At 39.3% G+C, this 19717-nt stretch overlaps 1 protein-coding gene across 2 annotated transcripts in view; it reads right to left on the bottom strand.

The window, feature by feature from the left end:
• Positions 1-106: 106 nt before the first annotated feature.
• The window catches only part of SNX25 (sorting nexin 25), an 88254-nt gene continuing 68643 nt past the window's right edge, over positions 107-19717 (bottom strand). For both annotated transcript variants that reach the window (XM_040607451.1, XM_040607534.1), the window contains exons 11-19: positions 18418-18549; positions 12536-12676; positions 11843-11956; positions 11192-11356; positions 6149-6266; positions 4894-4960; positions 3124-3305; positions 1535-1635; positions 107-934 (exon numbers count right to left, since the gene is read on the bottom strand). In XM_040607451.1, the coding sequence (XP_040463385.1) occupies positions 860-934; positions 1535-1635; positions 3124-3305; positions 4894-4960; positions 6149-6266; positions 11192-11356; positions 11843-11956; positions 12536-12676; positions 18418-18549 (1095 nt within the window). In that variant the 3' untranslated portion in view covers positions 107-859. The remainder of the gene's footprint in view (positions 935-1534; positions 1636-3123; positions 3306-4893; positions 4961-6148; positions 6267-11191; positions 11357-11842; positions 11957-12535; positions 12677-18417; positions 18550-19717) is intronic.

Below are 19717 nucleotides of genomic sequence, written 5' to 3'. Positions count from 1 at the left end.
CCCACTGAAGACATATAGTTTTCTTTCCTTGTATAAAATAAGGGAAAGATTTGAAAGTTGTTTGAAATCAGGATATTTGAATAAAACAGCCCTGAGTAATATCAGGGAAGTTATTAGAATGGTTTAATTAAATGTGTACTTAATCATTCATAGAAGCAATTCATAAGCACTAGTCTCTGCACTAACATTTAACACAGGCATTCTGTTAGGACATACCAGTTTACAATACATATTTTCAACACAGACTTCAAAGTAATGTAGATATTCCTTACGAAACTAATGCTGTCAAACTCATTCATTAGTTATCAGTACAGCCTCCTTATCAAGTACTGCAATCCAGTTATTTTATTGCTTACAAATGCTTCAAACTATGGGAAATCTTTGGTAAAAACAAAATTGATAAAATTTTCACAATAGCTTTACATGTAGTATTGCACGACAAGGCTTTTTCAATACACAAGAAAAAAAGGAATGCTCAAATCCTCAGTGAGGAGATTAGAACTCTGTACAACATTCATTAGTTTACCACTATAAGCAAAATTTCCTTTCATAAATGTTTAAAATATTTTCTGTTTTCTTTCAGCTTATATGAATGTTTATTTTTTAATCTATATTTGAAACAGAGGAGTAGTCAAATAGAACAATTTAAATAAAAATTGGCAACTATACAGCGTTGTTTGTCTACCCTACTACAGCATCAGATCTTTTCAAGTCTGTTTACTTCACAAAAAACTCAAGAGGAAAGAAAAATGCTAAAAATAATCAGTCCTCAGCCCTCTATGGAAAAGAGGAAAATAGGTTTCATGTCTATTATTGGACATAGACATTTCGCTAGTGGTCCAATTGTGCAGATTCAAACCTAAGTGGCATTAAGCTGCTCCAAATGAGCTCTTAGCTCGGGACACAGTTCAGTTAGCAGCAGTTCCAGCAAAACCTGAAAAACAGAGAAGAATTAAGATGAGTGCAGGTGCCGTATGAGAATTTCTTTTTCCTTTCTGCCATGTTTCTATCCCATGCTGAGGCTGCGTTATGCGACTGGCTGCTGCAGGAAATGAGCCAGAAGAGACTGACTGAGCATGAAAGTATGATACACTTGGATCCAGCTGCGTACTCCAACCACTCCCAACCAAGAGCAGGCCAGCGGGACTTCTGGAGAGCTATCGTCTCCTAACTGCGAGCTAGGCCTGGAGCTCTCCTTCCCCAGGATTCTCCAAGGTATGTTTATTTTTCTCAGCTGTATGAACAAATTACTTGGCACCTTATGAAGTCAGGCAAGTTGGACATGGCAGAGGATCCCTTTTAGACAAAAGCAATACTGTTTTTAAGCTTAAACAGGTTTTCATTATTCAAAATTAGTCAGATAACAGAAAAAAGTATGTTTTTTCTGACTTATTTTAATAACAAAGCAATTACTTGCATATGAAACGATAGTACAACATAGATCTCTGCAAAAACATACACCCCAGGCTTTTTAATGAAAGCTCAGCAATTAACAGGATTATAAAGTTAAAAGGTTACTTTTCTGGTTACTCACATAGAGTAGATGCTTGTTAGCCTTTCTTTCTTGCAGTGCATTGAACACTTTCACTACACCATGACGCGCATTTTGCTGTCCAACAAGACTCTGCAGAGTATCTGCAACAAACGTTACTTCAGCTTATATTGTTTCATTCTCGCCAGGCAAAACCTTCAGCTAACCCGTAAAGGACAGGAAACAAAACCACTGCACTTCACAGCTCTTGGTTACAAGATACCTAGTCCCCACTCATCAATCTTACAAAAATCATGCATAACTTAGGTCACAGCTTGAAAAGAGAACTTGGGTAACTTGAGAATAAGGGTAGATAATAGTGTATGCATTTCAATGATAACATTTTAAGTATTTCAACATGATATATAGTATACTTTTAGGTAGTTTACCTTTCAGACTCAAGTCTAATCTCATACATTATTAAACCACCCTAATACACCTTCAGTCACAAAGACAGAATTCCTACAATGGTTAAAATAGATTTAGCACTTTAATTGCCTCTCAGTCTTCACAGAAAATACTTCCCACAAGTAAGCAGAGAAGAGAATTCTAAGTCAATTATTTATATTTTGGATTATATTAGAGGATGATCTGATGCTTCATCATTAAATTAAGGTGCATGCAGCTATATCCTGACATACCTCTCCAAACATGGAAACAAACAAAACCAGAAGCCACCACTAGCTGAGTAGGTGGGTATATAACAGAGTAAATGGAGGGCTGCTTACACATCAAATGATGACTATTTTACATGCATACCAGCCAGTATTTTTGCAGAAAAAGTTGATTAAACAAGCTAATGCAAGAGGGTGTATGAGATATCTCAGTGAAGCCATAAAATAGTTCATTAAAGTACATTCTTTTGGACGGAGGGGAGACAAAAAGCATTCAACCTATGTTTACGTGCATTTCCAATGGCTAAAGGGAATGATTTGGGTTCTTCACAGTTAGGCGCCTTTGGGTTTATGTGACTTTTGAAGAGTCAGAATTTTGTAACTGGACTCCTGTGAATGGGATGGGATAGAGCATCTCAGAATGGTGCTCCAGGAATGTGCACGCTGACGAGGAAGCTGCCTGGGCTTGGGAGGTAAGGGCAGGCAAAGGACAGTACTGGAAACCCCACTCAATCTAGAACCCTCCCTAGCATTCCGTGCCTTGAAACCTCTTATAAGAAACAGACAGCAACACACAACACTGACAGTGTGGGTAGGCTTCCCTCTTCGATTTTGAAATGAAAGCCGAAGTAGTAATTGGGGGGATGCCACCCTCCCTATTTGTCGAGCAGTTCCAGGTAGCAGAAGCCCCTGCTATTTGCACAGAGAGAACCAGCAGAGACTTTTCCCTTAACTTCGGTTCCTTGATGAATACTAGATGCAGACAGAGCTACAGTGATACTGGACTTTGCATCCACCAATAATACCTGAATCCATCTTTTACCAGACAGGAAAGGCCAGAATTATCCTTATTTATGTAAATAACCATGATTTACAGCTCTACAGTAAAAATCTAAAATGCAGCAAAACAGTACTTGATTAAACATCTTCCTTACTAGTTATTAAATCCATGATTAAGCAGAATGAAAGTGATCTCACCTGGAATGTTTTCAAGTAGTTTTTGCTGTGCTCTCTGTTTTGTCTCTTGCTTTTGTTCGTCACTCTTGGCTCTGGGTGGTGGTGCTAACTTTCCATTTGGCCAAAAAGCATCTCGAAACACACCAATGTAGTAAACAAGCATCGGTTCACTGAACATCCAGTGCACAGTGTCACGGATTTGCCTGTAAAGAAGTGCAAAGGGAGCACATCAGAGCTAGTCTTTCATGTTTTATGCAGGTTTATTTTTTTTTACTCCTGAAAGTAGTGGAAGCAATGCTCATTTTCATGTAATTATCCCAATTTACCTGAGCTAATTTCAACAGCATCACAACAAGTCATGTTCAGCTCTGGGTATTCTAGGACCTAGGTCACTCCAGAAACCTGACTAAGATATAGAGGAGGCTACATTTCAATGTAATTTGTAATATATGTTTGTGGATTACAAGTGCTACATTGAAATGTACATTGAAACTGCATTTCAAGGATGGGCACTACAAAGGCCTTTCTGGAAAAAGACATAAAAATCAGCTAAGTAATTGTAGCAAACTCCAAGCTAGCTGCATGCACAGACATGCCTATTGGGATAGAAACAGATGAAGTTTTGATAAAAGCACAGTAAGCTCCCTCACAGATAGCAACAGCACGTTAGTAAAGGGATTACAAATGGAGATAGCAGCCTCATCCTGTGGCTGCAGGCACTCACTGTAGCCTTCCGTAGCACAAACAGTCTGAGGCAGACAGCAGGCTCCAAGCAGTACTGCCTAACTGTGCCACAGTACAGTCAAAACCCTTAGAATCAAGATTTTTTTTTGGTAGAAATTTGGTAGAAATTCAACCAGCACGCAAAAAGTTATACACCAACTCTACATGCATGCTACGCTCACACACACGCACTCTCTCTGTCCTCTCTCAGATGTCTTTCACGCTAGTTACCAGCAGCGCGTAAACAAATGAACCAATCAATTTAAAACTCAGTGAACGGACACCACCAGAGACCAGTCCAATTTACTGCTGCATAACACACGAGAGTTTTTAAAAGCCATGCTGGCATGTGCAAATTTAGTCACTGACTGGACAAAAGAAGAGCCTGTTCTGCTGGTAGAGTACTCTTCCACAATTTTTCTGACCAACGATGTATCTTTCAACATGAAGAGTGTGCACAGACACACACACTTACTTCATAGCCTCAATCAGGCTTCACTTGGCAGATTTGTCTTCAAATGATACAGAAAAACGCCTTCATGAAAACACATCACTGTTACATGTGTACATGTTTCATTCTCATAATGTATAAAACATTACTTCAGTCACTTTAGAGAAGTATGTATTCGACTTGAAATCAGTTTCAGATCTGGCAAAAAAAATCTTCATGCGACTGAGATAAAGCACAAACTAATAAAAGCCATTCAGTGCCAGGCCATTCAGAAAAACAGGATAGCAAGCCATTTTATATACGTGTATATATATGCAATGCTGCTTCACTAACAAGAAAGAAAAATCTCTTTTTCTATGTCCATCTCCCATGAAATATGGTGTTCTTCCAAAAGCAAAACCCTGTGTAAGGGGAAAAAAAATAAGGAAGAAAATTCACCTGTGTCTTCCCTAATCAACATATTTGTAAACTGAGCTGTGGGAAACAAATGCAGATTATCATATGCAACAATGTCCAGATTTTTTTTTTCCAATTTTTTTTTTTGTTAAACAATTCTGCTCTCAACCCTTTTTTCACAGGACAATGATGCAGGTACACTTAAACCAATAGCTACTTACTTGTTGATAGTTCTTCCAAAAGTGACTTGTACTAGTGCAATTAATGTTTTTCTGACCCACTTGAACACTAGAACAATGAAAAATGACAGAAAATAAAGATCAAGGGGTTAATAATTAGGGAACCCATGATCATGTCCAAAACCGTCCCCCATCCCCTCCCCCAAAACCCAACAACCTACCCCTACAGTAAACACATCTGTTACAATCCTTTCTAAGATTTCACTAATTGTACATGGGTCTCATTTTTCTTGATTGTTTTCCCTGTACTGTTTGCTGTATAGTTTTTAAGTCCTGAAGGTTACATAAACATATCTATAACATGTATTTGTAGTTAGTACTGTAAACTTGTGTTTATTTCAAGTTTCTTGAGCCATACAACTACCTATAACCCTTTTTATACTAGAAAAAAGAAAACTCAAGATTCACACCACCTTCATACCTACTAGTATAACGTACACGCAGCAGCAGCATTAAAATTCTGAAAACATTTTCACTCAAATAAGCCAAGCAGTTAGCTTTTCATTACAAATAAAGGGAACAAATGTGAGCGCTTCCTAGTAATTACTGGTTAATCTTTCTTTCATGCTGTTCACCATCAGCGCAAGAAAGTCTATATTTGGCAGATACATCTGCCATTTTTGGAAGGTGCTGCATTTTTCTAACAGTTACCCTGTAAATAATTTCACAGGGTGTCAAGTGTGCCTGCAATTCAAATATAAACAAAACCAGTTTTCTTTATTATCATCATTCAGTTATGTAAAGGAGGAAAAGAAATGTGGTACTGAAAAATGCCACAATTCTAGCATCTTCTTCATTGTACAAGACTTAGAACTAAAATGCATATACACTTAAAACGGACATGCAAATTACGTTGCTTTGTCAGTGACATGTTCTGTAATGAAGCCATCTTCCTCATAATTCATACATTCTAACATGTAGCCTGTTAACAGAAAATGTGCTTTTACTTTTCTGTTTTTTCCAGATTTATTTTTTTAAATGAAAAACTTAAGAATATCGAACACAAATGCTCTCCCCTCCCAGTTACATTTTTACTGCCACATTATACTGGAATTTCACTATTGAATGAAACCTCCAAAATTCTGTACTTAAAAACAGCTCTGTTCCAGACAAACCGGCTATATAGATTGCAAGAACATTTCCGCTTACGGGAACAGCAGGAAAATCTGAATTACAAAGTGGCCCAGATTTCTTGGTCAACAGATTCCACTAGCAAATAAGCAGGTTTACAGCTTACTTCCTCGCAGCTCAAAAATCTCTCCAATAAGCATGAAACATGGTTCAGCAAGAGAGTCCCTCTTCCCATCCACCTCCTCTCCATAGTCCGACAGGTCACTATCTTCTTCTGTTTCTTCCTAGGAAGAGAGACACAGTATGGGCAATGCACTGCAGTTCCCCATCCCTCTTCCAGAATGGATTTAGCTACTACCATGCCCTGGAGAAGGAGCACAGCCAGCCCTCTCAAGAAAAGGCGTTAGAACCAACAACTCTGCTGCTGGCAAGATCTGGCAAACAGGAACCTCATCAGGGAGTCTGAAAAGGGAGTGCACTTCCCACTGGACAAGAGTGATGAGGACACTCTGCACCGCTGGAGTCATCACCACTGCTATATCTTCCACCTGCACTCTTGCCCCAGTAAGCATCTCAGTGTTGGGTGGATTTGCTCAGATTTGCAGGGTCCACTGCCTATACTGACCTGTCAACACTAGCTGGAGAAGTGAAAGCTGTTAATATGGGAGCCATGTGCTGCTAGGAAGCAGGTGATGTAAGGAGAAGATGGCACTCAGAGCCATTGTGATTGCAAAGCCTCCTCTGACACAACGCCCATGAAGGACATCCAGGATGGGGAGCCAGCCAGCTGGAGCTGTTCGGAATGCAAGCAGCTAGGAAGAAAGGGCAAGGATCTGGTTACTGCACAGGAAGCAGCAGATAGCTGGCTCCCCTGGAGAACAGACAGTGCTCTGCACAGCTGAAGCCACTCAGTGGGATCAGGCACCAGCAAGTTGTCCTTGCAGTAAGCCAGGAATCAAACGCAGCAGCAGAAGAGGAACTGGCCACTGCAAAGACAACAACCGTTCATGAGTATCAGTCCCAGGCAGAAACATAATATGGCAATACTTAGTGACCCAAGTCTGAGGATACCCAAACTGGGGGTACTGAAGGGAGCAGACTTATTCAAAATCGACTCACAAGAGAAGAATGGATTGAACCACTGCAGTTCTGGCAGTACCATTTATTCAAGAATGGAGAGCAGACGTCAGGTTCTTTCTCAGTGTCATGAAGATCTGCTTCAGCATCAGGACTACACCACCTACCATTACTAATGGCAGCCAGCACATCCCTTCGCTTTCCTGGATCCTTCCCTGCCTGCTTATGCCTAGAGCAAAGCCTCAGTGGTAGACCTGACCCCCACTGAAGTCGGTGCAATGCCCCAGTCTCTGGTTCAGGAATGGTCAGAATGCAGAAAAAACTTCCTTTCTTCTGGTTTTCAAAGAAATCTATCATCTCTTCCTTATCATTCCATCATCTAATACTGCCTTCCCGCTGCCCCCCCTCCCCTCATCATCTAGTCTGCAAAACCTGCTTCACAGCTTATTTCTTTTGCAGTGTTTTGGGGCCTTTCTCGGCCTTGTTCTTATGGTCATGATTTTTCCGTCATCCCTTGCCTGTCATTTGACCCCTGCTATACCGAGTACCCTACACTGTCTCAGCTGTACATCAGTTTGTCTTACTTCTTCCTCCCACTCTCAAAATCCCATAATTGACTTTGGGTACATTTCCAGTCCCTGAATCTTCTCCAGGCATGGCACTGCATAGTACTATATAAAATACTAACTCCATAGCATTGCATATTCCAACACTTATATATCCTGTACTCTTCACTTCCTTTGTCACATTTAGCATTTTCACTAGCACTGCTTGTGATGCTGCTTCTTTCCTCATAACCAGAAAAAAAAGAAAAAACCCACAGCAGTGAAGTGCACTGTAAACATCCATGCAGACGCTCTTGTTTACTGACTCCCACAGCTTGATGTGGCCCCAGCTTTTAAAGCTTTCTCCTAATGTTAGGCTAAGCTGTGACTGAGGGCAGGGAACAAAAAGCCACACCGATCTGACAAGAAATGCCATGCAAGGAAACCACAAATCGTTACCCATCTTACCACACAAGCACGTTAATTCACTGAAGATGAACAGAGTTTTCTCCGGGGACACTGTCTAGAGCAAAACTCTAGTCCCGTTCACTATCTTCCTTTGGTCAACTAGCTTCTTGTTGACCTTCATCATTTTGATTATTCAAGAAATTGAGTTTTATTTGATTTTTCATAGTAGACATCATCTGTATCTTCATTAAGCACTTAGGCAACAGAACAGAGAATAAGCTTACTGAATTTTCAGGTAAGCTTACTCAATTTGTAGTTGAGCCCACAGGATGCAGTTTGATAAAGACAGATGCAAAGCAACAATAACTTACTGTGTAAATGCAAGAAACAAACCAATTGATATCGATAATACTACAGAAAATACTACAGGGCCATACTGCTGTGGAAAAGGCAAATGTAGTATCATGAAGTTTAAGCATGAACACTGCATAACATACATACACATACAGGTATAAAAATTACTTTCATACATTGAATAGAAAAATCCAGGGAAAGCATCTTGTTTCAAGTTTTAGTCACCACATTTCCAAGAAAAATATGGTTAATCAGTTAAGTCCAGAGCAAAATCATAAGAACCAAAGAAAACATAACCTAACAAAAAAATAGGAGAAATTGGGGCTGCTTAGTCTAAGAAATAAAAGAAGAAAAGAAAAAAGGAAAGTAGTAACTTCTGGTAACTGGGATGACCCTAACCCAAACTTCTTGCGTTTGCTGCAGACAGGACAAGAGCTAGCTGGCTGAAGGGAGATTTAGGTTAAGATGGTAAGAAAACGTTTCTAACCACTAAGAGAGCTGAGAACTGAGATATGCTGCCTTGCTCAGAGAACATCAGTTACCAGAGGTTTAAAAATGTTAAACAAACCCGTACCAAGAATTTTCCTGGTACTGTTGAGTCTGCTTAGAGCAGGAGGGTAAACACAATGATCTTTGAAGTCTCTGCTCTTTTTTTCTGCTGTTCAGTGTATCCCCATCATTGATCCCAATGGAATGGAAATTGTAAATTCTTACACCATAGTGCATTTTCTATCCACTAGCACTTCATAAATCTAAGAGCCCTTCCTCTAGGTGATATCAACCGCATTTTTTTCTGATTTGGTTTTGGTCTTCAGAGCTAAGAAACGTGTTCTAAAGCTAACCCTGTCCAAGGAGCTGTATATATATGTGAGATCTGAAATTGGTGCATCTAATCCTGAAAACAGCACTCTAGCTAATACTGTTGTTCTAACACATTTGAAAAATGTGAAATGACATAAAAAGCAATGAGGGCTGTAGAAGAGGATCTTCTCATACAAAGTCCAAAACACAAATGAAAGCAGGAATTCTTAGTTACAGAGAGAATGCAACTATAACAGATTTGTAGCGTGTGGTTTAACAATTTCCTTAATGACCCCGTATCAAATGATTTAACTCTACTTTAACTGCTTCGGTAAGCTATCCAAAATGCTATCACTGGGCAGGACTGAGCTGATCTAAAGCTCACACTGAAAGACAAGGGTGTCCAACAAAAAGCAGAGCTGATCCCAGACGCCCTCCCAATTCTCCTCCCTCCATTTAATTTCATCATTATTTTTAAACTAGGACAAACGTTTGCCTTACTGATTCAGAAGGTTTAACAGTTTCTTACATTCCATCTGTATTTCTGTTGTCTCATCTTATGTTTAAGCTTAGGGAAGGAGGGGAGAGGAGGTGGAAGGTAGATAGGAAGTGGGACAGTCTTTGTCTAGATTTGCATAGTGCCTGGCATAATAGTCTAGTGAAAATTGAGCTCCTAGTCCCATGAGTAACAAGCAAGAAGTAGTATTCAATTTAAACCGAGGAAGAAGTTATGTTCTAACTTCCCTGTTGCCACATTCTCTGGGCATTTTTTTGCTCTGCTTCCTTCAGTTTTTCCGTATGCCTGCTTCATTTGTTTGTTTTCTCTCCTTTCTCATACCCTTCACAAACTCCCTTTCCTTCTCCCATATTTCCTAACTATCTCCTCCTACACACTCACGTAATACAATCTACATGCAGTCTGGTTTTCTTCCTGAGGATGTTTTTCAATTAAATAGTGAAATACAAATAGCTTCACACTTCTATGCTTTTATGCTACCTCTACCCAGCAGTCATTTTAGTGAATGCACTTTTCTTTTTAGAGCTGCAGTACTTCTATCAAGGTGTAAAAATTAGTTTCTCAAGCTTTCTTTATATTTATTACTCTGAAATGAGATATGTGTATTCAGCAATCTAGGTGCAAATACAGTACAGTTTTGAAAATGAAAACATAGGATTTTCTTATTCCCAAGAGATGCAAAACCACCTTTTTGTCTATTAACAGGCTAGAACTGGAAGGGGTCCCCAAACTCCATTTATCCTGCAGAAGGCCCACCCACTGCAGACAACTACAGCATGTAAGAAAAGAATTATTTCATATAATGTATAACTAAAAGGGGGAATAGAAACAGCCCCTTGGTTTGCCTATCTGCCACATGAACCACAGAGAATAGAGCGCCATGGAAGAATTACGGTCAATTTTAGCCAATGAGCTATTTCGGTCACTTATCTATTTTGAAGCACAATGTTTTTTTATGGCTTAGTACCAAATCCTCCAACAGGTTTGCCCACATGGGCTCCCACCTGTATCTGCAGTGAGCTTGTGCTGTTTGCCACAGTTCTTTGTCAAAATTTGCTTTGCTTCAGAAGTTGTCCAGAAATTACGGACACACAGCTGTTCCCTGCCAGAGAACCTTCCTAAGAGCAGTTACCTTCACCTGTCAAAAAACCTCTGAAATATGTGTATCAGGAGCACAAAAAGTGGGAAATTCTGCTAAAAAAAAAAAAAAAAGATAATACCACAGGACTACAATTAGTTTGTGATAGGTTACACATTAGCCTATATATATCCATCAAATTTTCATATAAATTTATCAAATTTTATCCATTTATTTCATTAATAAATACCTTTTAAATTCACAGACAGCTCTTATTTCTGACTCTTTGTTCACTTACAGTAAATTTAAAATTACCTTTGGAAATGCCTTCCAATATTACCTGCCATTCAAATGCATTATATTAAGAGTTCTCCCTGCTCATTTTGGGTAAGTAATTACATTTGGGAAGATTACTTTTCTATCACTTACCTCCTGATGAGAAAACAAATCACCAGGAAGTCGTTCCAGAAATGAGGAGAGTGAAAAAGATGACTTCTTTCCTTGCACATCAATAACTTTGAGATGCTCTGGGGAAGGGCTCAAGAAGGCGTAAAGTGCTTCGCTCTGGCAGAGTCTTTCATCAGAGAGCAATTTCTATGAAAGAAAAATAATGACAGAAACAACGTATCAATTAAATATTTCTTGTTAAGGAACAAGACGTATCAGGCCATCCAATAAAACTGATTAAGACATGGATCAGATGTAGAGCGAGGGAAAAAATATCCATGTCTCACAAAGATACTTCAAGAAGCCAGTTCTGAAGTACGAGAGAGAAAAAAAAAAAAAAGGTTCTCATTTCTACAGAATATGTTGTGAAGTGTTGTAGTTAAGTGGCAATTACAGGATTCATTATTACTATTTCATAACCAATCAATGTTTAAATTAACTTACTACTAGAGAAATAGTCACTATCAGCCAAACTCATCTCAACTTCAAGCACTTTAGACAACTTTGACATTTTTAGCATCAAACCTTATATCTGATCCATTTGTTTTAGTCTCTCTCTCTAAACAACAGAGAGAACACATCCACTCAGTTCTCCTGTTTAGGTATCTGTTGGTTTTGTCTTTGCTTTCTTACCTGGAGAAAGTTATTAAGCTGGTTCTTGGATTTCTCCATGAATTTCTGGTCTACAGATTTGAAGGGCAGCTTGCTGAGGGAAGGCAACTGAACTTTCTTTAATGATGGAAAACACTGCGGATGAGAAAGGAGAGCTCACTTAATATGCATGTGCTCAAAACACAGATGGTTCAGAATGGAAATGAAAAGACTCCTTTGTACTCTCATCTCCCTTCCATACCCCTCTCAGCAACCCGAAACAAATCCTCCCTTACTCGCCACGGGCCGACATAGCTAAACCCTCTCTCTTCACACCACCACCGTTATCTACCCCTTAAGCAGCAGACAGGTTAAAGCACTGTAAAAGGAAACCACCTCTGTCCCCAGAAGCTTTCATTTCTAATACTCCCCTGGAAGCCAGAGACAAAATCTGGTATTTAAAGCAGGCTCTTGCATGACTGTGCAGCACATATACCATTTTGACATCAGGTTAGTTCAGTAAAACATTCATTATTAAGCCCCCCAAAAAAATTATAAACAGGTTTTATAAGCATCTGGCAGAGGCCAGAAACAGGCAGATGAAAACTAGCTCTAAAAGGCTAAAAGCCAAAAGGCTGGTATAAAAACTAGCAGTATGAAATTTTTATCTGGTTTTCCCCTCTCCAAACATCATTCTGACAAATTTTAGCAATCTCCCCTAACCAAGATTCGTACCTCACTGAGTTTCCGGTGTAGGTTCTGAAACTCACTGAGCTTCCGAGGAACACTCCAGTTCTTAGTTTCAGCTCCACCAACTTCTTGTAAACTCACCATGACAGAGTAACAGGGCACTTGTTCTCCATTCTCTTCTAAAACCTTGTGGGAAAGGAACCAAAAGGTAAGGTATACCACTTTGAAAGCAAACAGTGGAACATTTGGGCTGCCAGATGGGTTGGCTTGCAAATTCAGTTGTCATCAGTCCAACGCTTCTCTTGTGGTTTGAAGGCTACACATGGAGCAATACCCTTAATGAACTAAACTTTACCCAAAATGCTGTCAGTCCTGAATCAGGCCTCCAGCTAACCAGTAGTATACTTTACATATGGCTTTGCAATGCTGTCCATCAGCAATCAAATCTCCCTGACATGTCTTTTTCAAACAGCTGTGCACCTACCACATAGCCTTCTGATTGCTGACCAATACTCCATCTCTCCCATCTGCATTTTCCTGAGTGTTCCTGTGTTCTCCCTTTATCCCCAACACTTCTTTCCCAGTGCTTGCACTGAGGCTTACCCACACACCAGGCACAGCAGCTCTGCAGCTGGACCTTGCAGCAGCTGGTGCCATCTCAGAATGATTTCTCTGCTCACTTGTGCTATTCTGCACGCACAGAACATGTGGCATCCATGCTGTGTTTATTCCTGAGGGACTCACAGCTTTATGAAAATCCTAATAATCAAGCTGTAAACAGCCAGAGGAAGGAGGAGCAATTAACTAAATGGGAAAACTACAGCAAATTAAGTTAAACATTTTTCTTGAGACAATGGCAGCAGTGTGACCATATTACTTCTTAATTTGAGGAGCCACCCAGAATTTCATCTTTATGTCCTAATGGTAACAGATTTTTGTTTACTTCTGTTTATCTTAAGGAAACAGCTAAATAGATTATGAAAGGAAAATAAGGGGAATTCATAAAGCACTTTTTTTGGCCAAGCCAAACTCTCAAATGCTTCTGTTAATATACATACAAATAAGAGAAAGCTAATTATAAAATATCACCCTCACACCTTCTGAGAAAAGTAATACCTTTTAAACTTTTGCAGTGTTGGGGTTTTTTTGTTTGTTTTTTTATGTACGTGGTGCGGTTTTTTTACAGAATTTTTAACTAAGCCAATCAGGATAAGAATAAACTTTAAAATTCATACAATTCTGACACATTTTCTGAGAAGCCTGTAAGGGTCTGACAACACTTAATGCTACTGACAGATAATCTGACAAGCAGTTACATGCAATTGTAAAGACACACCGCTAAAATGTACCTTCACATTTTTATGCTATTCAGAACTGTACAGGGAAAATATTCCCTGTGATGCACTCCTCTCCTAAAGCTGCACATGCACCACTGGGAAACCTGGTCTGCGGCCTAGGTTTCACATCTCTAAAAAACCAGCTGCAGCAGCACCCTGACAGAATACAAAAGCACCAACATGAACATCTGAAAATCTGTCTGGTTCCCAGCACAGCTATTTGGGAAACTGCCTTTCTCCTGCCAGACCACTGCAGAAAGAGATGCTTGAGTAGCCTCCAAAATGTAGATCAGAGAGACCTGGCACAGAGCAGCGACTGGGATCTCCTGGGACAGTCCCTGCCCTGTCTATGCCTGAACTAGACTGGATTTGTGTTTGCAGGTGACTCACAAACACCTCCTGGCAGCCACTTTGAGAACTGGGAGACCAGTGCTGAAAATGCTGATTTGAGTCATGCATATCGTTCTCCATTACACATTCATCCCTGGGACAGGGATTTGCATGGGTGTAGTAGGGTCATCTGAACAGTAATTGTCAGGAGAGCTTCATCCCTCTGGAAGCATATTCTCAAAATGGGAGGACTCTGTAAACTTCCTGCTTTCAAGTTAAGATCCATGTGCAAAAAAAAAAAAAAAAAATCATTTAATTTAATAATAAAATCATTCTCATTACTAGACTGGGACACATTACAACTTCCTTCAAATAACCTCATATAAATATCTTAAGAAGATCCTGAAGACTTTCAGAATGCAAAATTTTTGACCAACTTCAGTACTTTTGCATTTGTTTTTCCAAATTAATGACTCAACTGGAAAACAGAGAAACAGAATGTTGGGTGGTCTACTAAACCAGGAGGTCTAGTCCTTTGCTGTAACAGGCATCATATCATAAAACTGCTACGATGAATGAATTCAAACCTGTGAAACAATTTTTTTTTCCATCCCTGTTACACTAAAGTCTGCTCTGGACCCTCACCCTGGTCCCTGAAAGCCCCCCTTTCGATTTCCAAACTCCTTTCTCATCTGCTCCAACAGCTCTGCACCCCTCATTTATGTTTACCCTTATCAACGTGTTTCTATAGACAGCCCTATTCCTCTGATTCTCCCTTTTGCTAAGATAAGCAAACAAAAGTGCTTTCACAGTCACTTCTCATTTAAGCCATTCAAATCCACCCTTCTAGAATGCAACAGCCCAGCACCTGCAGAACAACTGCAATGCTTCCTTGGCTTGAATGGGAACTCCTCTCCCGACGAATTCAAGGGCCACATTTGCCACAAGACAAACTGCACATCTGACAAGCCACCAATCTACCTACTGCTTCCAACCAAAAAGCACTCCAGGGGCTGGAGCTGAAGACCAGAGTTCCTGCTCAACATCAAACCCCTCATGCCTCTCTAAGACTTCACTACACTTCTAATATTCCCATCCTAAATCTCCTCCAGCTCTGATTCTTCATGAGCATAAACTTAACGTTTATGCTCTGGTTTGGTTTTCCAGGTCCAAAGGTCCTTTGATAGTCTCAGCCCTGATTGTTTCAGCACTGGCAAGGGCTCTCAGAATTAGCCCCTAGGATGGCATATCCAAAAGTCCTTTCTCAGCCCCTTCCCTCAGATTATATGAGTCTTCCAGGTTATTCACTGCTACTTATCTGGCAAGAACAGAATCAGCCCTCAAGTACCCACAGAGGCTTCAGGCTACTGAGTTTTTTGCACTGGCAGCAACTCCATAGCCTCAAGACAATGTAAAGATTAATTGTTTCAGAATTTACCGTCTACCAGCCATAGATGCCTAGTCCACACAGGGTAAAGATTTCTCCCTTCTCCCTGTGAGGCACAAAGTCCCAAAGTGGGTGGAGATATGACCTAGGATGTTGAGACACCTACAATCAATTAATAAAAACTACAAGGTGTATGCCAGTGGTGAGCACCTCTTACTGGGTTGTGTGGTGTGGTAAGAAACATGCAGTGAAATACTGCAAAAACAAATATTATTAAATACTTTCCAGGAGACGCTATAGCTATTAGCTGCAGTAGGTAAAAAGTAAACTTAACATTAGCAAAAACTGTAATCGTTCCATAAAGTAACAAGCTGCCAAAGAAAACCATTGAATCACCTGCTAGAAGAACTAAGGGCTGATCCAGACATCTGTCAGGAATGACTAAACATTAACAAAAATTAGCCCAGTTATTAAGCCAGTGAAGAACTGTAGAACTCACCAGCAGCTTCCTTCAGAGCAGCTCCCTGAAACAGCCCACCCAAGCTATGCGGCAGTGAAACCGGCTAAACAGACTGATGTTTAAAAAAAAAACGCAAAAAGTCCCTTAGAAGTCTCTTCTAGATATATAAAGACCACGCAGAAGGTGTATTGAGTACACCTCAATTCACAGGAACCCAATTTGCTTAACTTCCACTGAGCATGAACATCCTAATATCCAGTACAGCTAAATGAGTAAGACAAGCTATTTTCTTCCACTTCATTCAAAGCTACAAACTCAATTCCTTATGAAAGTAATAGATTTTTTAAAAGATATTATGCTCTGAAATAAGTCTTTCTTTGGACAGAGGAAGCAGAACGTCTGCTACAATACAACACGATGTAAGGCCAAAACCATTAAAGCGAGTAGAGCAGGTTAGGTTATGTAGCTGTAAGTTTTACATGTCATGTGGCAATGACTCATGGAATTAAGACAAGTTGTTATCATGGGTCCCGTCATTCTTCATGTTCCTACTGTCTTTTTTCAACCTCTACCAGCCAAAACACTGAGTCTCCAACGATAGTTTTATCAGAAATATCAGTTACCAAAGGACACCTATAGATTACATAATTTACTTTATTTTATTTTTTTTTTTTTAAAAAGTAAATTATTTCACACACAGGGCTAGTGCATTTATATAAAGACTGAAAGATTCAAACTAAGAAAGTACAAACAACAGTTTGGACGCACAGTTTTTTTCTCAAGTTTTAAGTAATTGTAGTTTTGCATGCATTTTCTATTAACCTGTTTAGTAAATCCGTTTTAAAGGTCAATGACAGGCTATTACACTTTCAACTCAAATTCTATAGCAAAATTTACTTTTAACTAAGCTTTTCTGCAAAAAAAATATGGCCACCAAGCTTTTCTCCATTTAAAACCACAGAGCTACACGCTAGTTTTGCAAACAGGAAGGCAGTGTCACCTACTCATGCCCCCCGAAACCATCAACTGCAGCCAGAACGTTCCTGAGCAATTAATTAACATGAAAAACTATAACAGTCGTGGTTTCTCCAGCTTACTCTTTGAAGCACAGAGCTGCAAATGGCACAATTAATGCAAGCCTACATTTAATTATTCAGTCCAGTACTACCTGTATTATAGTTAATGCAGCAAGTAATTAGAAGCCTCCCCCAACCTCCCTCTTATTTAGCCACACCATCTTCTCATCTGGTAGTGAGGGAGACACTGGGCAGATCTGTATGGTACCCCTTACCAGAAAGCTGCCTTTCTGCAGTTCTGCTGCACACAGTATTGCTGTTTTTTAAAACCAGACTTCAAAAAGGTACAGAGAACTCTTGAAGACAGTTTAAGACCCTCACTGTTCTCAACCAGGTCACCTGCAGACAGCATTAAAACAAAACCAAACCCAGAAATTTCCACATTGAGAATTTGTTTATTAAAACGGCATCTTAAGTTTTTACCCTGTTGGATTTTTTTCTTCTTTCACAGACAATGAGTTTAACCGCTGACAGACCTATCAATAGTTTGTAAGAGCTGAAGATGCAACCAAATAAACTCAACAGCACATCATTTTTTCTCCAAGAAAAATTACCTCAAGGAAACTACTTAGATAAGACACATCTTCTTAATAGGACGGGAAGGCAATCTAATAGAGATCCAATTAATCTTTATTTCACTGAAGTGATATTGTCAAGACGATTGCTTATGTACGGTGTGAGCCTACAGTTACTATATAATGTTTATTGGGCAAATGTTGATAGAAAGCTATGAAATGGTAATACTTTTTGTTTCCGTTACAATTTTTTTACATTCATTCCACAATTGTCTGCCTACACCCAAACAGAAGAGGAGAACAAGACTGAAAAAAAGAAATTAACTTCTCCTTTACCTTACTCACAGATTTAAAGCACTTTCTTTCTGGTTATCTTAGTCCCTTGAAACTGTACTGTTGTGAAATACAATAATACAAAACATAGTAAGTACTGCATCTTTGAGACTTAGCAGACACGCAACTGCACCCAAGCGTGATAGCATGGTAATAGAACAAGAGAGACTGTTCTCATGAACACCACCACCCCTAAGGTAGCAAATTACCCAGTGCCCAAACCAGTTCACGTACATGTAGGTACTTTTACAACTCCATTACAACAGTGCCTGAGGAACATACGTTTTGCATATATGCATCACAGCAGTCACTGGGGAAACAGAGGAAGAGTTAAAAAGAGGTTAGCGTTTCCTCCCTGCCCCAAGTAAACATAAAGCACACACAGCGTACACCAAGGTAAAAGGAAAGTATATACAGGTTTCTATTCTTCTCTTCATGGAAGTTTGAACTGACCCAGAAGACAAAGCCATAAAAAAAACCCAAACATACCTCGCCTGAGACAATGAAGGCTTTCCACATGCCAAGATTCTCACACCACCAGTCCGTTCTTGCAATGTGCAGCTGAAGGTCACTGTGCTCTCTCTCCATCAGAGTAATTTCATCCTTCAGCTTAGAAACAATCTGCAGAGGAAAGTTTATTGATTATAATTGCTAAGAAAAAGTTTGAGCAATACGCCTCATGTCTTCAGGGACACTATTCAGAAAAAGGTAAAGGTATGAAAGCAGGGAGAGAGAGAATAATTCACGGGGGGGTGGGGGGTGGGAGTCTTAAGTGAGAGAACCTATGATGCCTTTTATAAATTTGTAGAATACACAGTAATCTTAAAGGGTCAACTCCAATATTAAAATAAAAAACTACTTAGAAGTACGTCCTACTATTGCACTATCAGCATAAAAGGCACTTTAGATAGGATTACATATTACACACACACACATTATATGTTTTCTACAAACGCGAAATTACAATCACTGAAATATGCGTTACTGAAGACATGCCCCTTACCATTTTCAGATACAGAAACCTGGGAACAGATTTCATTTCTAGGAACTTAGCTATGTTAACAATCACTCAGAAAATTACTACTTAATTCATTTAAGTTTTGGAAAGGGAGGGATTTATTTTTGTGGAAAGCATGCATTTCAAAAGATGTTCTCATCAAGACATAGCTCACAGTCATAATCTCATAAAGGATAAATAGCTTATCTCATGACATCAGCAAGAAAACCAAGTAACCATAAATACTACTAGAAGACAGCATGACAAGAAAAGGGGGAAGTATACATAAGATGTGACATTAGAAATACAGCAAAAGAAGCTAACGCTTTTTTTAAAATATGATAACCCACATAGTCAAACTTACAAGTCTTAGTTGTAAGATTGAAAACACATGGTACATTGTGCAGAGCTACAGTAATTGTCTTTTTCAGAGTTTTGTATCACATAAGATGTAAAATACTACCTACACATCTACAGCTGTATAACAACTTTCTGGCATATACCTAACCTTCGGAATAATTTTGTATTTTACTATATTTACTATGGGCATACAGACTGCTCTGCAGTCACCTTACACTGACTCCTACAAGTAGCATCCAGGAACAATCAATAAATACAGAACTGGTAAGGTTTCATTATAAGTAAATAGCTACTATGCTTACAAAACAAATACTGAGACTTTATAATGATACTGGATCTATTTTATTATTCTGTTTCAAAGACGTATATATTTTCAAAGACAAAGAATATTTTAGGAACAAAAAAATACGGGGAAAACCCCACTACTTTCTA

Source organism: Falco naumanni, chromosome 1 (assembly GCF_017639655.2).
Source record: "Falco naumanni isolate bFalNau1 chromosome 1, bFalNau1.pat, whole genome shotgun sequence".
Classification (NCBI taxonomy): Eukaryota; Metazoa; Chordata; class Aves; order Falconiformes; family Falconidae; genus Falco; species Falco naumanni.
Note: the sequence above shows the minus strand (reverse complement) of the source record. Positions and strands in the feature narration are given on the sequence as shown.